The 19,582-nt window shown below is 50.5% G+C and overlaps 1 protein-coding gene and 1 long non-coding RNA gene across 3 annotated transcripts in view; one reads left to right on the top strand and one right to left on the bottom strand.

The window, feature by feature from the left end:
* The window catches only part of ADAMTS8 (ADAM metallopeptidase with thrombospondin type 1 motif 8), a 24,162-nt gene extending 13,409 nt beyond the window's left edge, over nucleotides 1-10,753 (top strand). For both annotated transcript variants that reach the window (XM_025357098.1, XM_025357099.1), the window contains 5 exons: nucleotides 827-1,128; nucleotides 4,027-4,210; nucleotides 6,748-6,920; nucleotides 7,042-7,217; nucleotides 9,555-10,753. In XM_025357098.1, the coding sequence (XP_025212883.1) occupies nucleotides 827-1,128; nucleotides 4,027-4,210; nucleotides 6,748-6,920; nucleotides 7,042-7,217; nucleotides 9,555-10,125 (1,406 nt within the window). In that variant the 3' untranslated portion in view covers nucleotides 10,126-10,753. The remainder of the gene's footprint in view (nucleotides 1-826; nucleotides 1,129-4,026; nucleotides 4,211-6,747; nucleotides 6,921-7,041; nucleotides 7,218-9,554) is intronic.
* A 3,119-nt stretch (nucleotides 10,754-13,872) lies between these two features.
* LOC112607095 overlaps nucleotides 13,873-19,582 on the bottom strand; it is a 31,643-nt gene continuing 25,933 nt past the window's right edge. Inside the window, exons 4-6 of the long non-coding RNA XR_003115736.1 lie at nucleotides 18,360-18,437; nucleotides 14,896-14,973; nucleotides 13,873-14,200 (exon numbers count right to left, since the gene is read on the bottom strand). This is a non-coding gene — a long non-coding RNA (uncharacterized LOC112607095). The remainder of the gene's footprint in view (nucleotides 14,201-14,895; nucleotides 14,974-18,359; nucleotides 18,438-19,582) is intronic.

The raw sequence follows: 19,582 nt of genomic DNA, 5'->3' as shown, positions 1-19,582 counted from the left end.
GGAAGGAAGGAAGGAAGGAAGGAAGGAAGGAAGGAAGGAAGGAAGGAGGCCGGGTGCAGTGGCTCACGCCTGTAATCCCAGCACTTTGGGAGGCTGAGGCAGGTGGATCACAAGGTCAGGAGTTCAAGACCAGCCTGCCCAACATGGTGAAACCCTGTCTCTACCAAAAATACAAAAAATTAGCCAGGCATGGTGGCACACGCCTGTAGTCTCAGCTACTCAGAAGGCTGAGGCAGAAGACTCGCTTGAACCCAGGAGGTGGAGGTTGCAGTGAGCCAAGATCGAGCCACTGCACTCCAGCCTGGGCAACAGAGCTAGACTTCGTCTCCAAAAAAAAAAATTGCTTCTCAGAAGAGAGGATTAAAGATAAAACAATTTTAACTGGTTGGAGTTGTTGGTAAAGCAATGAAATATTCTAAATTCTTCTCACTGAGGGACACAGGGACACGTATGATGCAAAAATAAGATTATCCAGACAGCATTAGTTGGTCTTCATTTGCATATTGTGACTTTGAGGAGCACGGTTAGATTGTGATGTGGATGAATATTGCGTTAGCTGGCATTCACTGGTTGTACACTGACTGTCGGGGGCAATGCTTCCTACATGTTCAGGACAGCAAAGGAAAGTCGGTCCTGAAAAGCCTTTGCAACCGATAGTCAAAAATTAGGCATGCTCTCACGAGATCATTGAGTGGTGACAGCTTTTAGTTGCAGGTCAAGAAGTCGTGACGCCTAGACCTTCAGTGCCATCCATCGCAGGCCATGAAGAGCTGAGAGGGTGGCACCCCTGCGCACGTTCTTACACCCCTGCTTCCTCTTTTCCCAGGAGACTGTCTCCTGGACGCCCCTGCCGCGGCCCTGCCCCTCCCCACAGGCCTCCCGGGCCGCATGGCCCTGTACCAGCTGGACCAGCAGTGCAGGCAGATCTTTGGGCCGGATTTCCACCACTGCCCCAACACTTCTGCTCAGGACGTCTGCGCCCAGCTTTGGTGCCACACTGATGGGGCCGAGCCCCTGTGCCACACAAAGAATGGCAGCCTGCCCTGGGCTGACGGCACGCCGTGCGGGCCTGGGCACCTCTGCTCAGAAGGCAGCTGTCTACCTGAGGAGGAAGTGGAGAGGCCCAAGGTGAGGGACAGCCCCTGAGGATAGTGGGAAGGAGAAAGGAGAAACAAAAGGAAATGGGGAGGACTGAGGGCTGTTCTCAAGGGGGAACCACACTTGAGAGTCACAAACCGAGAGACAGCCAGGCAGAGCGGCTCACACCAGAATCCCAGCACTTTGGGAAGTTGAGGCAGAAGGATCACTTGAACCGAGACCAGCCTGGGCAACATAGTGAGATCCTGTCTCTACAAAAAAATAAAAAATAAGCCGGGCCTGGTGACTCACACTTGTAGTCCCAGCTACTCGGGAGGCTGAGGCAGGGGATCACTTGATCTCAGGAGTTTGAGGCTGCAGTGAGCCATGATCATGCCACTGCACTCTAGCCTGGGTGGCAGAGGGAGACCCTGTCTCCAAAAAAAAAAAAAGAAAGAAAACAAACTTTGGGCCAGGCTGCAACACAGAACTTCTAGGTAAAATCACTCATCTTTTAACAAACAAACCAAAGTATATTTATCCTCACAGTGAGGAGCCCGTGGCGGCTCACCCTCACTCAGTGGGTTGACGCTGCCATGGCTCCAGACATTAGGGAGCTGCTTTGGGACTGACTCAGGGCTGGTGCAGGTGCAGATTGGTGAGAGGTGTGGAGATAGGCAGGTGGGCACACAGACTGGAGCCACTGTCGATTCCATCATGAACACAGAGAGACACGTGGAATAAATTCCATCAAGAATTGAGTGAAAAGTATTCATAGCCTGCCCGTGCTTGAACTGAATGCATAATTAGAGGTTGGGAGAACGAGAGCAGTTGTGGGAATTCCGTACTCAAAGAGGAGGAGAGGAGAGAGAATCAGAGCTGCCTCTGGCCAGGCAGAAAAAAAACTTGGCCCAGGAGAGAGTAAACTCACAAGAAAAACCAAGGCAGTGCCAGTGAGGGTTTTTAAATGATTCACTTCTTTGCCCTGCTCTTAATACATCCAAACCGTGAGGCTGATCACATTTCTCTTACGGTGAGTCATGGAGCCATCACTATGAAACAGCATCCACTGGGTTTCACAGCCCGGTCCCCGCCAGCGCTGAATTGCCAGGGTAGCCCAAGCACTCCTCAGTACATGTCTTTTCCACTGAGCCTTCTGAGCCTGCCTGCACCAGGTAAGCTCCATACTCTTGTCCTAAGCCTCAGCTGGCACAGGATTCATGGATTGATCCTCAGCCACGTCCCATTCACCCTGTTCATTCTCATCACATGTTATTGAGGAGAGGGATCTGCCACCGATCCCCAGAGGCAGAGCCGAACTAAGTACAGGGAGAGGTTGACGTGAAATGATCATGGAATGATGGCCTCTTTTTAAGAACAGTCAGATCAGAAAATACATGTTTATAGAATCAGGCCGGGCACAGTGGCTCATGCCTGTAATCCCAGCACTTTGGGAGGCTGAGATGGGTCGATCACCTGAGGTCAGGAGTTCGAGACCAGCCTCACCAACATGGTGAAACCCTGTCTCTACTAAAAGTACAAAAATTAGCCAGGTGTGGTGGCGGGCGCCTGTAATCCCAGCTACTCAGAAGGCTGAGGCAGGAGAATCACTTGAACCCGGGAGACAGCAGCTGCAGTGAGCCAAGATCACACCACTGTACTCTAGCCTGGGCGACAGAGCAAGACTGTCAAGAAAGAAAGAAAGTGAGAAAGAAAGAGAGAAAGAAAGAATATTTATAGAATCATATCTTTTGTAAAATAAAAGCATCGCATCTTTATGAGGATATATTCAGAGCAAAAGTAAGAAAAATATTGGTGAAAATCATGTTAATGATTTAATCTGGGTAGTGGTGTTTTAAAGAAGTGTTGATTTCTTTTTTACAATTTTCTGCATTTTTTTATTTGTCATATGAGCAACTATTACTTTTGTAATTTTTAAAAAATTATTTTCATTCGGAATGCACTATGAACCTTTGGGCATACAGCATTCAAAAGGGCAAAGCTTTGTTCTCATAGGTCAGTTATAAAATGGGAAGCAGGGCCGGGCATGGTGGCTCACACCTGTAATCCCAGTACTTTGGGAGGCGGAGGCGGGTGGATCACTTGAAGTCAGGAGTTCCAGACCAGCATGGTGAAACCCCGTCTCTACTAAAAATACAAAAATTACCCAGGCATGGTGGTGTGTGCCTGTAATCCCAGCTATTCAAGAGGCCGAGGCACAAGAATCGCTTGAACCCAGGAGGCAGAGGTTGCACTGAGCCGAATTCACGCCATTGCACTCCAGCCTGGGCGACAGAGCAAAACTCTGTCTCAAAAAACCAAACGAAAAAAAGCAATTCTGTTTCTTTCCCAGGCATTATCCTATCACTGGAACCAGTGGCTGGTAGACTATGGCAACACTCCCAGGGTTGCTTCCTTTAGACCAGAGTTCCTCTACCTTGGCACTAGGGACACTTGGGTCAGGATAATTGTTACTGTGGGGCCTGTGCTTTGCTGGATGTTGAGCAGCATCCCTGGCCTCTACCCACTAAATACGGTAACATACACCTTCCCCAGCTGTAGCCACCGGAATATCTCCAGACATTGCCAAATGTCCTCTGGAGGGCAAAATTCTCCCCAGTGGAGAACCACTGCATTAAATGCAACCTTATTCCCATAAGAGTGTCATTCATTCATTCAGCAGACAGTCTACTGAGCACCTTACTGAGCATAAGACACTGTTTTAGACACTGGCGAGTCAGCAGTGAATGAGTCCAGCCTCGTCTCTGTGCTCACAAAGCCATGAAGGCCACACAGTCCTTAAACAAATGATTGAGGCAGTTTACGGTGCTCCATACACCACGATGAGAATGACTAGATGAGGAAGCCAGGGCTTTGGCCACCTGGTGGCACAGACACTGAAGCCTCCTGGCCTTTGCTCCTCATTCAGTGTGCCATTGTATGTTGCAGCCCGTGGTAGATGGAGGCTGGGCACCGTGGGGACCCTGGGGAGAATGTTCTCGGACCTGTGGAGGAGGAGTACAGTTTTCACACCGTGAGTGCAAGGACCCCGAGCCTCAGAATGGAGGAAGATACTGCCTGGGTCGGAGAGCCAAGTACCAGTCATGCCACACGGAGGAATGCCCCCCTGACGGTAATTGCCACTCAGGGCCGCCCCTGCCAGAGCAGCTACTGTCATCGCTGTGACACATCCCCAGAGGATGTGTAAAGTGGGAGTAAAGTGGGTGTCCTGGGATATAGAGTTTTGCCTGTGATCTGCACCTAAATGGGCTCTGCAAGGCTCCAAGCCCAGGGGCAGCTCTCAGGGACCCGGGACAGCTCTCATAGTGTTTAGAGAGCCTGGCAAAGTCAACGAGAGAAATTACCCTCATCTTCCAAGATGTGGAGAGGAGGACATCACTCCCAACCAAACTTATTGGGGAGGAGCCTCTGGAGAGGGGCTGGTGTCTAGGAAACTAATCCTCCTGGAGGCATCAGAACCCTCATCTGTGTGCAGAATGGAAGCATTTTCCAAAGCAAGTGTCAGAGCCAAACCTCCAAGGTCTTTCTAGCCAAAATTCAGCCCAGGGAAGAGGGAGGATTTCTGAATCTGATTCCTGCTCACATTCCATCTTCCCTTGGGGCCATAGCAACTGTTTGACAGAATCTCCCCAGGAAGCAATACTACCTCTCCCTCCCCTTGGCATATTCCTATCCCCAGTACCTGCTGGAAACCACACACATTAACTTAGAGGCAGTAAAGGGGCAGCAGCAAACTCATGAGAGGGAAATCATGACAAGGTTTTTCCCCACCATCCCATCCAACTGCCCAGTGTGCAGCTCCAGGAAGGATTGGCAGGCATGAAAAATCAGGCAGAGCCTTAGGAGAGATTCAACCACGGGAAAAGACGCTGGCACTGGCTTGATGTTTCAGAGGAGAATCTGTAGGCTTCGCAGTTTCACAAGACAAGAAGGATCCACAATGGTTTGAGGCTCTAGAAACTTTGTGCTGGAATTGTGTGAGAGTTTGCCTGGCATACGGGTGAGACGTTGCCGGGAAAGGGGGAGGACAGGAATGAATATAGGGTGCAAGGTAGGCATGGACGAAAAAGGACGTCATGATTTCAGACCCACCAAAGTCTGCCATTACTGTCGAGTATTTTTTAGTACTTTTTGTGTGTCTAGGACTATAAAAATGTATGAAAATGTAAAAGGCATGGTCTCTGTCCTTAAGGAGCTTGCAATCCAATTAGAGACCCAAATCCCTTTAACACAGCCATTAAGTTTCAATGGATGAGTCACAGACCCTAGATTGGTGAGAGGCTCAGAGAAAGGAAAGGCTAGGTGAGCGGAAGCTTTGAAGGGAGTTAGGACTGAGCAGAGTCTGGAGGACTGAGACGGGGTGAGGTGTGAGGGGACCTGCCAGGATGGGGAAAGGTGTGAGAAGGGCCCTCATTCGCTTAGATGGAATCAAGCAAAGCACACCACTATGTCAAGGCCAGACCACAGAGGTCCTTGAAGGCTGACACAGTATCTGGGGGTTATCTGTGCCACCTGTCCCATCAAGTCACCTGGAAGCTCCTGCAGACACAGCCCAGACCCCCTCAGCTGTACTGACTCAGAGTCTCAGGCGTGGAGTGTGGCATCTGCCTTGGCAAAGTCTCCCCAGGCATTCAGATGCACAGTTTGGGCGGGGAACCTTGGCAGGAAAAACAGCTTTAATTTTAGGATTTGGGGGTGGAAAGCAACCCACGTCTAACTTCAGATGGATTGGTCCGGCAGCGGCGCACGGCAGGACGGAGAGGAGGCAGGCACAGGTCCCCATGAAGCCAGCAGCCCTGGGCTTGCAGTCGTGAGGGTGGGATGCCGTCGTTTGAAATCACAGACTGTCCTGAATATAGTGTAGGTCTCTGTGACCGTTTGGAAATAGCAAATAGAGATGCTCAAATGTTCGGGAGATACCAGGATGCCAGTCTCAGACTTGAGCATGGTGAGACCAGCAACTCAAAGGTTCAGGAGATACTAGGATGCCAGTCTCAGACTTGAGCGTGGTGAGACCAGCAACTCAAATGTTCGGGAGATACTAGGATGCCAGTCTCAGACTTGAGCGTGGTAAGACCAGCAAATGAAAGTCAAACAGTTCGTGGAAGGACCCTCGGGAGCTAGGCCGTGCTGAGTTGGAGGTAATCATAGTATATACAAACGGAGCTCCCCAGAGATACCCAGCATTACAGAATGTGGGTGTAGGGGCAAGATCGGAGCTAAACGTGTAGATTTAGGAGTCTTTGGAGTCATGTCCAGTGTCACTGAGGAAATCGACACTGCACAAGTAGCAGTGTCCTGAGAATATAGCTCCACGTGCCATTCTCTGCCTTCCAGGCTTACTGACTTGTTCCCTGTTGCTCCCTGAGTTCATTCATCTGTGAAGTACAATGAATCTCTTTCCCTAATGGAAAGGGCATTTATCCTAGAAAGCCCAGCATGAGGCTGGAGGGCTCCTTTCCTTGCCCTTTTGAGAAAGGGTCACACATGGGTCTAGGAATGTTGTGCCCAGAAGACACTGGCCCTGCCTGGGTCCCTGGGTTGAGTCCAAAACCAAAAGAAGAAAATGCTGTAAATTCGGGATTTCTCCACCGGGACCTCCTGCTTGCGCATGGGTGTCACCTCCATGCCGTTTCTTCCTCTTTCTAGGGAAAAGCTTCAGGGAACAGCAGTGTGAGAAGTATAATGCCTACAATTACACTGACATGGATGGGAATCTCCTGCAGTGGGTCCCCAAGTACGCTGGGGTGTCCCCCCGGGACCGCTGCAAGTTGTTCTGCCGAGCCCGGGGGAGGAGTGAGTTCAAAGTGTTCGAGGCCAAGGTGAGAATCACCCTGGGACTCAGATCCAGAGATGGGGAGGAAGGCCGCCTGTCCCCACCCCTCCCACAGGCTGCTTCTGTGCTCAACATGCCCTCCCGCACCTTCCCTTTCCCTGTTGCAGGTGATTGATGGCACCCTGTGCGGGCCGGAGACACTGGCCATCTGTGTCCGTGGCCAGTGTGTCAAGGCCGGCTGTGACCATGTGGTGGACTCGCCTCGGAAGCTGGACAAATGCGGGGTGTGTGGGGGCAAAGGCAACTCCTGCAGGAAGGTCTCCGGGTCCCTCACCCCCACCAGGTGAGTCTCCCCAGGAGTTCTGTGCCTTGCTTGGTAGAAGAGCATAATGGGCTTTGTGCTCTGATAGGCCCAAATTTGAATTGTGGCTGCTACTTAATAGCTATGAGGGTTGGGCAAGTTATTCAAACTCTCTGAGCTTCAGTTTCTTTATAAAATGTCAGCAGTATCTCTAGCTCAGAGTCGTCGTAAGGATTTCCTGAGATGGGATGTGCACTTGGCAGTGTCAAGCTCATAGAAAAGACAGAACACAGGACAGCCGTGACTTTTACGAGGGCTGGAGGCCATGTGGATAGGGAGCTGTCATCTCTGAGTCAGTCGAGCCACACTGAGTAACCTGGACCTCTGCCAGAAAATGGCTCTCCCAGGCCTGTTTTGGGAAGGACGTCTCACCCTAAGCCTGGCAAGCCCTGCCCTTTCTGCAGACGGATCTCCAGAGAAGGGGGTTACCAAAAAGGGGCCCTGGCAGCCCCAGGGCTTTCATGAATCTGAGAACTCCAGACACTTTGTTCACATCCTAATGCCCCACATTCATAAAACTCCAAGGATTTTCCAAAGCGCTTTCATTTCTATGGTCTCGTTTGATTTGTAAAATAAGTCCATGAGGTGAGCAAGGCCAATACTATTCTTCATTTTGCAGAGGAAGAAATTAAGACACAAAAAGATTAAATGACTTTTTAAGGTCACATTGATAGTTAATGACAGCCAGAAGAGAACGTAGTTTTCCTAAGTCCTGGATGACTTTTGTCTCCCATTCCATGTACTTCCTGGAGAGTAAGGGCAAGGTCAGGTGTTTTATATGGGCCACACTCTGTCTCTCTGCCTCCAGTACATCAATGTATCCTTCTGGGAGTTATATGAGCATCCATCTGTCCAACCACTTCCCCCACTCACGGTCTCAGAGTTTTTGAGACGTGTTCACTGTATTGTATTCTGCTTAGTGAAGCTCGCAAACCCTGTCCCATTCTGTGTGTGTGTGTGTGTGTGTGTGTGTGTGTATCTATCTCTACATCTCTCATCTCATCAGTCTGAGAGAACAGAATCAGCCTATAGCAGGCAACTTGGGACTGTTTTCATTTTTTTAAATTTATTTTTATTTTTTTGAGACAGAGTCTCACTCTGTTGCCCAGGCTGGAGTGCAGTGGCACCATCTTGGCTCACCTGCAACCTCTGCTTCCCAGGTTCAAGCAATTCTCCTGCCTCAGCTTCCCAAGTATCTGGAATTACAGGCGTGCACCACCACACCCAGCTAATTTTTGTATTTTTAGTAGAGATGGGCTTTCATCATGTTGGCCAGGCTGGTCTTGAACTCCTGGCCTCAAGTGATTCACCCGCCTTGGCCTCCCAAAGTGCTGTGATTATGGGTATGAGCCACTGCGCCCTGCCCTGGAACTCTTTTTACATTTAAGCTCAAAGGACGTAGGAAAAAAGCAGCAGACGCTATTCAGATACTGGGGCCCTTGGCCACTTTCCCTCAGACTTTAGACAGAGGGCCTGTGGACACTCTCAGAGTCTGAGACTAAGCAGCTAGCCCCACTGGACATATGGCAAGGAGAGCAAAGAGCCCGCCTGACCGTTTGCCTCACTTTCTCCCCAGCCTGTGGAACCCAGATTTCCAGAAAAGAACAAACAACTAATCTTTCTTCATCCTACCTAAAGCCCTAAGCCTATAACGGACTGGAAACAGTTTCCCAAAACAGCATTCTGTCATTCCAGAAGCACAGAGCTCATGGTGCCTGGACACTCCCAGAAGGTGGCTTCAAAGAAGCAGGCTTGAACCCCTAACTCCCAACCCCACCCTGATCCCACCCTAGGGCCATATTCATCAAATACTAGGAGCCGACTGACTCAAAGAGGTGGTGTGAAATGTCCTCCTGTTCACGTTCTGGAAGGGGTGTGCAGAACAGTTTTTTCCATGTGGGTTTGAGCTCTGGGTATGGAGGTGGCCAAGCAAAGTTGTATACCAGTGCAAGGAACTAGAGATATTCGAGATCTCATTTGACAGGTGCCAGGTTTGGCTACACCAGTGCAGCTTTCCAAATCCTTCTGGGTTCTCCTCCTCTCTATGCTGTTCTCAAGACCCACATACCTCAACTCCTCAACCACGCATTTGAAATAGAGTTTCCAGATGAAGCAAAAACCCTTGAAAATCCCAATGTACAAGACATTTCTGTCTGCCTAAACAGCTAATTTATTGAGAACGTTGAGGCAACTTGCTTCATTACTTGCTTTGGTTTTTCTTGTCTGCCACCTGGGGTGCCCACTTCAGTCTCCAAGGCATCATTGCGACCAGTGCTGGGCAGCCACTGGTCTGAGGGTGTCTTTCTGTTTCTATCATAGTTATGGCTACAATGACATTGTCACCATCCCAGCTGGTGCCACTAATATTGACGTGAAGCAGCGGAGCCACCCAGGTGTGCAGAACGATGGGAACTACCTGGCGCTGAAGACAGCTGACGGGCAGTACCTGCTCAACGGCAACCTGGCCATCTCTGCCATAGAGCAGGACATCTTGGTGAAGGGGACCATCCTGAAGTACAGCGGCTCCATCGCCACCCTGGAGCGCCTGCAGAGCTTCCGGCCCTTGCCAGAGCCTCTGACAGTGCAGCTCCTGACAGTCCCTGGCGAGGTCTTCCCCCCGAAAGTCAAATACACCTTCTTTGTTCCTAATGACGTGGACTTCAGCATGCAGAGCAGCAAAGAGAGAGCAACCACCAACATCATCCAGCCACTGCTCCACGTACAGTGGGTGCTGGGGGACTGGTCTGAGTGCTCCAGCACCTGCGGGCCCGGCTGGCAGCGGCGAACTGTAGAGTGCAGGGACCCCTCCGGCCAGGCCTCTGCCACCTGCAACAAGGCTCTGAAACCTGAGGATGCCAAGCCCTGTGAAAGCCAGCTGTGCCCCCTGTGATTCGGGGGGAAAGGGTCAGTCTCATGCTCCTGGACGTGGGGTACTGAGGTGCAGACAAGGGTCTCCACTGTGGTGACTCTATATATCAAGGCAGCATGGCCCACCCAGGCCTCCCATTGCCGCAACCCCTCCAGTACTGCACGAATTCCTAAGGCGGAAGAGGAGAGGGGATGGGGTGACAGATCCTATCATCAACTGTCCAGTGGACTGGACCTTGCTCGGGTTCAAGTAGAGGGCATAGGTTAAAAGGTAAAAGTGCACTTATTGACTCAGACAGGACACTCAGCGTCAGTCTGTTTGCAAAGGACTAGCAAAGTTAAATGAAAAAAAAAAAATTCTATCTGGTTTCCCCGATAAATAATCTACCTCAGAGGGGAAAACATTAGTACAAGAGAGGCGTGGGGCAGGGAGTCAATGGTGAATGTCAAAGCAGGCTCCAAAGCTGCACCCCAAGCCGTCTTCAAGAATGACCACGACTGTCTTCAGTGTTAAAATCCATCACCTAAAGGGCCGCAGCATCACAGGGTGGTGGAGAGCCACACGTTCTCAGGCTGCCACCTGCAGGGGTGGATCCATTTCAAGTATTTATGCAAATGTGTCTCTGAACTAAAGTGTGATCTTATGCCAATGCAGTGGTCTGGTCTGGTTCATTGTTTCTTTGGAAAGGGCAGGGACCTAGAACCCAGGGATGGAGGCTGAAACCAGGTCAGCTCATCTTGAACTCGTGCTGGGCAGCTGGCTCCCTGCCTGCTCTGGGTCCTCACAGGCCTGCAGAATCCAACTCATTCAGGCAACTTTCATTTGCATGATCTAGACCAGTGGTTCTCAAGCTTTCATTAGGATCATCTAGGGGGCTGGTAAAAACAGATTGTGAGGCCGGGCACAGTGGCTCACATCTGTCATCCCAGCACTTTGGGAGGCCAAGGCAGTAGGATTGCTTGAGCCCAGGAGTTCAAGACCAGCCGCGACAACATGGCAAGACCCTGTTTCTACAAAAAATTTAAAAATAGAATCAGTCGGACATGGTAGTGCAGGCCTGTAGTCCCAGCTACTCAGGAGGCTGAGGTGGGAGGGTCACTTGAGCCCAGGAGGTTGAGGCTGCAGTGAGCCATTTTTGTGCCACTGCACTCCAGCCTGGATGACAGAGTGAGACCCGGTCGAAAAAAAGAAAGAGAGAGAGAGAGAGAGAGAGAGAGAGAAAGAAAAAGAAAGGAAAGAAAGAGAAAGAAAGAAAGAAAGACAGACAGAAAGAAAGAAAGAAAGAGAAAGAGAAAGAAAGACAAGACAGATTGTGGGGCCCCATCCCTAGAGTTTCTGATCTCATGGTTGGGATGGCCTGAGAATCTGCATTTCTAACAAGTTCCCAGCGACTGACATGGAGGCTGCTGGTTTGGGAACCGCACTGTGGACGCCTGTGCTAGAGGAAACTTCCAGCTGAGAGATCACAATTGTTATGCGATGCCTTTGGGCTCGAAATTCTTGAGAAAGAATATCCCCTTCCTCTCTGAGCTACCCCATCATCCTCTTACACGCTGCCTGCCCCCTTTTAGTTTAGCTGGGGCACCAGATTCTCTTAGGCTCGCAGGAATTCTAAACCTGCATCTAAGTACCATCGTCCCAATGACCTCAGCACCTGTCCACCCCCACACACACCAAATCTCATCCGCATCTCACAATTCCTTTGGCCGGAGCAACTTACAACTGTCCCGGTGAACCCTTTTATCCACAGTATCATTCCCGCCAAGCATCTGAAATCACCTGAGAGCTGCCAAAAGCCCCTACTCCACTCCATAGCTCATCATCTCTCCCGTGGCTCAGAGGAACTCTGGCTCGGTCTTCCACCTGGTCTGGTGCAGAGGGAACTTACTTAGTCCCTGATCACGAATGGGTGACAAGAAATGGACATCAAGAAATGACATTCTAGCAAAAGAAGGAAAATACCCAAATGTGCATTTTGGTTTTTTTCACCACCTGTGCCCCCTTTGTCCTCCCATTCAGATATCTGGCACCATGGGCAGAGAGGATGCTGTAGCGGCACTAGGCGAGGCCATGGGATTCCAGCCCCACTGTTCCCCTTAGCTGCTCTCTACACGATGACGGCTGACACAGAGTTGGTCGCTCCTTCCTGTCTGCCTACTCTTTTCAGCGAGTGGGAGGCTGGGCTTACCTAAGCATAAACAGGCACACACACAGGCATGTTGTTGACGACTAGCAAAACCAGATTGTTTCCCTGCTGTGCACCAGTTTTGTGGAGGCTGATGTATGTTTCCACATCTCTTCATGGCCTTCCATTTCTCGCTCTCCCCCAAATAAGGCCAAGTGTGTCCCCCTAATGGCCTAGGCCAGGCCAGCTGTGCCATCCCTGCTGCCTGCATCATTACCAAGCACAGCTTTTGCCCTGGAGTTCAGCTGGCAGCAGAGCTGCTGATGTACAAAGCAGAATGGAATCCAGCTTGGCTCTCCCGGCTGTGTGGGCTCGGCGAGGCTCTCAGAATGCATACTTGTTTGTGTCTGGAAATTCAACAGCTGCAGCCCAGGGATTCAGAAAACAGATCCGCAGAGGAAGACCACACCATTATCTGCCCCAGCCAACCACGACCACTCCGTTAACCCAGAGAAGGAAAGAAGACCGTATGTCCTCTGCTGAAAGACTGTATTTTCCGGCTAGTGCTCCTAATGGAAACTGGTACTCCCTTCTAATGGGAGGCCCTGACTCGGCAGGTAATTTGGTGATTAATCTGAATCCTCCAGGCACCTGCCAGAAATACTTCGAAGGTGGTACAGTAGCATAAAGTTAATTTCCAACCTTTCATTTTTAAGATAAGTGAATCTTTGTCTGGGGTTTATTCTCTCTCCTTTATTCCTCTGTTGCTGACCAGAGGGTTTTGTGAATTTACAAAAGTATACAATGTTACCATTCCCAGCCCACTGCAGCGGACCAGCCCCTCTGCCAGGAACATATTCCAGGGGTGGTGGGACCCATCTCGCTAGATCTGCATCTTGTTCTCTGATTATATCCACCTGGTTCTATATCCTTTGTGCTTGAACTTTTTAACCAAGTGACCCTCTCCATGAGGACCCTTCCTCTTTTCAGGTGTCCACACATGTCACCCTTCCTGCTTCCCTCTGGAGTGCACTTCGGAGTTGTTTCAAACCACCCCTCCCTCCCCACACCCCCCAAAACACAAAACGACAAATGACAAGAACAATTGGAAAGTTCTTAAGGGATATTGGCTTTTGCTTTGTCTTCATCTTTTCCACTTGTGGTCCAGGGCAGATAAAGAGGCCTTGTCAGCCCTGCACTGTGGAGTCTGCAGTGGTGAGCAGCTGCGTGTACTGGGCTTTCCCGCATGGTGCAGACTCCCCTGCCCAGGTGCCCCTGGTCCCGGGAGGGGAGGCCCGTGAACCCCGCAGCAATCTCGACTCCGTGTGCTCTGCCCCAGATCACCAGGTCCCTCCAGGAACCTGCAGCATTTCCTTTGCTGTTTGGGAATTCAAAATGGTTTCTCGAAAAGTGTGAACAGGAAGGCAGAATTTACCAAAGAAGACTAGATGTAGCATGACCCTTGGATTCCCAGCTTTCTGCTGCCACAGACTCATCACTTCTTTTTGCCCCTATGATGAGTTGAAAATACATTTCGGAATACATGGCCCCAAAAAACAGGAGACAGGGTGAACATCATGAGGACAGTGATGACGTCTTCTGTAAGCCTAGGTTACTGGCCCTGAGGCATGTCCTCTGCCCTCCTCCACTCCCACTCTGCCCTGTGCAATATGGGAGGGAATTCCCCGGGGGAAGACAGGCTCGTCCCTGCCCAGAATTTCCCATCCGTAGCTGCACCGTGGGTTAGATACCCAGCTTCCCCAGGCCCCACGTGTGCACCTTCAGTAGGTACTGGAGCAGGAAGCAGAGGAAGGGAAGGATGCGGCCGCATTCAGTCCTGGAGAACAGCAGGCCCGGGTTGCTCCTCTTTGGTGGCCGGGGCTGAAGGACGGTCTGTCTTATGGGGAAAACTCTCCTCCCGCATAGCATGTTTCTATGGGGGCCTCTGCTGAGCTCACCGTCCTGGGAGAGCTGCATGTGGAATGTGGGAAAGAAGTCACCCATCTAAGCCGATGTCTTCATTGGCCCAATGTCGGTGATCACTAATGCAACAATACTGTGGTTGTATTGACTGTATGTATGACAACGTTCTCAACAATACAGGATAACAGAACAAGCAACAGTAAAAGCTGGAGTGTCCTGCGAACGGAGTGGGTGGGCTGTGACTCCCACACTTTCCCTGCCCCTCGCCAGCCCCTCCTAAGCCCCTGTGTGCTCTCCAGGTCAACACGTCAGAATGACCTGGCCAGATGTAGCCAATAGGTGTGGTCCTAAACAGCTGGTACCACACCTCCCTGGCTCGTTCTTCTTCAGGTGGGGAGCTTCTCTGACCTTCCACTTTGGAAAGAGCAGGCCTTGCTTAAAACTGAGTGCCGGCCAGCCCACATCCCCCGAAATAGATCAAGGGACTCGTCACAGCCACTGCTCAAGTATTGGGAAGAGACATGACACCAGGGCACAAGTGCATTCTGAACCGTAATGACAAGCAGGGAGCGAGAAAGCCACCTGTCTCTTTAGAACATACTTTCCCTCAGGCCTAGGGCTCAGTGGAAAGAGACAGGAAGGTTCCGGCTGTCCTTCCAGCCCCTAGAGCTGCCCAGCCCAGCCTGGCAGATGCGAATCGCCCCAGGAAAGGAGAGAGGAAAGAAGCTTTCCCCAGACCTCACCGTTCCTCATTCCAAACATCTTGTAAGTCCCAGGGGCCCTGAAATAGTTTGTCCGTAGCCAAACACAACTTCCTGTTTCTAAGAAAGGGAAGAAAAAAAAAAATAGTTGAAAGCGTTTTTGGACACTGGAGATTTCAAGTTTCTGTAAACGAGAATGAATCAGACACATGTGGAATGAATTTCTCCGGAAGTAAGAAGAGATGCTGTGAGTTCCTCTTGCTGGACCAGAAAATAGGAAAAGGGTAGCTAGGAGGGGAGGTGCCTCAGAGGCTGCCAGGAGAGAGGCTGTGTGGACACAGGATGGAAGAGAGGGTCCCATTGGTGACAAGGCTCAACGAGGTTGCCCTGAGGCCACATCCTGAAGCTGCTCATTACTCAGAACTGCTCCACCTCTGAAGTCCTACATCAAATCTCCTCCTCCCCAACCACAACCTCCCATCTGCCCAGATCTTTCTCATAAGTGCATCCTTCCCCATGCCCTGACCACACCCACACATGTCCTTCCCCCATCCGTCTTTCCTGCTCCTCTGTTTCCAGCTCTTTCCCTGAGCTGCTTGGACTCCACGTTCAGCATCTCCACCTCAATCTTGCCAGTGTTCTCAGTGCCCTTGCCCCACTGACTCTCTGTGCTGCTCAGCAGGCAGAGCCTCACACGGCACCCATTCCCCTCTCCACACCTCTCATGTCATCCTGCTAGCAAGCAGATCCACACCCCAGGGGAATCCCAGCCCTGAGCACACTGGTGCCACCATAAAGTTACAGTGCTTGATGGAAACTGTCCAGGAACCCAAGCAGACTCCCCTCTCAGCTTTACCACTGGTCATCCACAGAACCATTCTGCACTTCCCATGCTCCTCCAGGTCATCGCCCTGCTACGCTTTACTGTGAGTAAACAAATTCACCTCCACTGCTAAGTGGCGCCCAGTACCGTATCTCTTATCATGGAAGGGAGAGGGGACACCAGCTCACCGTTTACAGGCCACGTATAGACATGAATCTAGAGGAATATTATAACTCTCCCTTATTTTGGATTCAACAGGCATGTTCCAATCTCTGCCAAATCCATAGGGGAATGAAGACTCAGAAGATAACCCCTCCCCCTGATTAAATTAATCCTCCAGCTCTCTGAAGGGCACAGCACATCATCAGGTTTAAACACCTAGGTCTAAAAAAAAAAAAAAAAATGCCAGGCGCAGTGACTCATGCCTGGAATCTCAGCATTTGGGGAGGCTGAGGCTGGACAACATGGTGAGACCTCGTTTCTACAAAAAATATAAAAAACTTAGCCAGAGCTGTTCCAGCTACCCAGGAGGCTGAGGTGGGAGGATCACCTGAGGCTGGGGAGGCCAAGGCTGCAGTGAGCCGTGATCCTATCACTGCACTTCAGCCTGGGCGACAGAGCCAGACCCCTTCTCAAAAGTAAATAAATAAATAAATACGCGCCCAGGCTCCCTCATGGCCCGGCTTCTCTACCTCATCCTCCTTGTTGGTTCCTCAGTTTCCACCACTGCTCAGAGTCCTGCGCGTGGCCCTGACATGGTCTGTCACTCCCTCAGTTCTTTCTAGCTCCACTGTTAGATGGAGATGGCTCTTCAGATCCCAAAGGTGGGTGAGGGGAAGGGGGAAAGCCCTCACAGGGACAGGACCAAGGACAGCATACCTAAGAGAGTAGGCTTTGCGCAGTGCTAACTGTGGCCTCCTGCTAGCCTGTCTCTGGTGTGTAAGGATGTGAAAAAATGTCTCCCTTTCCTCCATCTGGACCTACGTTACCAAAAGCCTAGCCTACAAATGTGCCAGATCTCAGGAAGCAGGACAGGGTGAGGAAAAAAAAAAAACCACAAGAAAATGAAATCATCATTTAAAAAACCCTGTTCATTTCTTATCGCCAATCCTGAAATCTTGCTTGTAGCTACAGATGCGCCTTAATTTGTGCGGAGTTACATCCCTGATAAACCCATCGTACGTCGAAAATATCATAAGACTAAAATGCATTTAATATCCCAATAATCCATTGTAAAGTCAAAAATGTGTAAGTTGAATCGTCCTAAGCCCAGACGCTCCTCCACTTACAATCAGGTTACATTGGGATAAACCCATCAAACAGTCAAACAATTGATTGTAAGCTGAACCATCATAAATTGAGAACTATCTGTATATCCATCCTTTTAAAAATCTATCCTTTCTCCTTCTGTTTCTGTTACATGATGAGGTATTTTCCCACTGTCAAAACTAATCCCTTCTCACTGCAGCCCTCTACCCTCTCAAGGCACTCAGCCCCTCCACAATCCCTCCCTTCCCAAAGACTCAGCCCCTCCCTGTCTGCTGACAGCTCCCCGTCAGTGTTCGCAGGTGCTGTGTCTTCTCACTCCCGCATTTCACAGTCATGTCTCTCCGCTCTCCCCTCGCTCCCTGAGCTCCTGCTGCTCTTCCAAAGCACACAGCTTCTCTCTGCAAACATCACATATACTCTTTCCTCTTCCGGAAATGTTCCTTTTCCTCTTTCTTCTCTCCCCCTTTAACACACTCCTACTTATTCTTCAGGTCACAGATTAAAGGTCATGCCCTCAAAGAAACCCTCAGGTTAGGTTAAGCACCCTCATGTTGCTGTGCACTTCGCTTTTTTTTTTTTTTTTTTTTTGACAGAGTCTGGTTTTGTTGCCCAGGCTGAAATGCAGTGGCACGATCTCAGCTCACTGCAACCTCTGCCTCCTAGGTTGAAGCGATCCTCCTGCCTCAGCCTCCTGAGTAGCTGGGATTACAAGCTCCTAACACCATACCCGGCTAATTTTTGTATTTTTAGTAGAGATGAGGTTTCACCATGTTGGCCAGGCTGGTCTCGAACTCCTGACCTCAAGTGATCCTCCCGCCTTGGCCTCCCAAAGTCCTGGGATTATAGGCATGAGCCAGCATGCCCTGCCTGCACTTCACTTTTCAAATACTCAGCACCCTGGGCTCCTTCTATCTTTGCTGCTGGACCATACACTGTGAGTCCCAGGCCACATCTCATCTTCATTTGCACGACACGTGTCTAGCTGAGAGCCTGCCATAAGGCAGGAAGAGAAAAAAAATGATCATGTTCCCTTTCCCCTTTAAAAAATGTTTCCACTTCCCCATATTTCTCTCTGATACCTCTGTGCACCTTCCACAGTCATACTTGAGAGAACCGCTCCCTTCTTCACGCCCTAACAAGTCAGCTCCCCACACCACTGCCTACGGGTCTGTGTTGCCAAGGTCATCGATGACCTTGTGCTAAGTCCGACAGACCTGCCTCAATCCTGTGCCTGCATCCCGGCCTCCTCTGCATGCCCTCTCCCTCTGCTTATCCCTAAGTTGTTGAGTTCCTCTGGGTTCTGTTCACTCTTCCTGGCTGATCCCATCCACCCCCATCGTTTCCATTTTTTCCTATCTGCTGATTACTCCCAAATTTAAATCCAGAGGCTGTGTGTCAGGGGCCCCATGCCCACCTCATGTTTGGAGGTTCCCTGGAAGGGCTCCTGGGACTCAGCACACAGCTGAGCTCATGGTGAGGCTTTATCCTTTTGCTGTGGTGGGGACACACGGCTGGATCATAAGGGGTCAAGGCACAGGCAGGGTCTAGAGGAACCCATGCGAGACTTCCTTATGCTCTTTCCGTCCCACCAGGGTCCCACAGAGCCCACTGTCCCTCCACAAAAATGCAGCAACACACGTGTGACATTTCTGTGCGGGGAAGCCCGGTAGAGACTTAGTGCCCAAAGGTCTTAACTGGGGGCTGGTCACATTGGCACTCTCTGCCTAGCAAAATTCTAGACTCTCAGATGGAAAGTAGGTGTTTGGCATAAATTGTGTTGTCTGCACAGACAGTCTAGCCATGGGGAATCACCTTATCAGTTAACGGTTAACTAGGGATGCTCTGAGAGCCAAGTTCCCAGACACCAGCCAAGGGCCAACCTTGCAGACAGGTGTTTCTGTGAACAGCAGTGTCAGGCCTGCTGTGATAATTCCTTTCTGCACAGGCTCAGTATGTTTCCGACTGCCCACCTGACTCAATTTGCTCAAAGTCAAACTCACTCTCTTCCTCCCAGCTGTTACACCTATAACCTATCTTCTTCTTCTTTTTTTTTTTTTTTTTTTAGAGACAGAGTCTTTGCTCTGTCACCTAGGCCGAAGTGTGGTGGTGCAATCATACCTCACTGCAACTGCTAGGCTCAAGTGATGCTCCTGCCTCAGCCTTCCAAAGTGCTAGGATTTCAGGCATGAGCCACTGTGCCTGGCCAGGACCTATCTTCTGTTTCCCCCTCTTCTCCACCCCTCCTATCCACTGGCACTCAAATGCAAACTCCTCTCTCCATCTCCATTGCTGCTGTTTTCATGGGGGCTCTCCATCCCCTCACCCAGCATGGCTTCAATGGCCCTCTCCCATTTCACTTCACATTCCCTCTAATCCCATCCTCACATTACTCAGTGATCTTTTAAACATGAAATTCCTTGGGACCAGGCGTGGTGGCTCACACCTGTAATCCCAGCACTTTGGGAGGCCGAGGCAGGCAGATTACCTGAGGTCGGGAGTTCGAGACCAGACTGGCCAACATGGTAAAACCCCCTCTCTACTAAAAATACAAAAATTAGCCAGGAATGGTGGCGCATGCCTGTAATCACAGCTACTTGGGAGGCTGAGGCAGGAGAATTGCGTGAGCCAGGGAGGCGG

The sequence above is a fragment of the Theropithecus gelada genome, chromosome 14, assembly GCF_003255815.1.
Source record: "Theropithecus gelada isolate Dixy chromosome 14, Tgel_1.0, whole genome shotgun sequence".
In the NCBI taxonomy this organism is placed as follows: Eukaryota; Metazoa; Chordata; class Mammalia; order Primates; family Cercopithecidae; genus Theropithecus; species Theropithecus gelada.
Note: the sequence above shows the minus strand (reverse complement) of the source record. Positions and strands in the feature narration are given on the sequence as shown.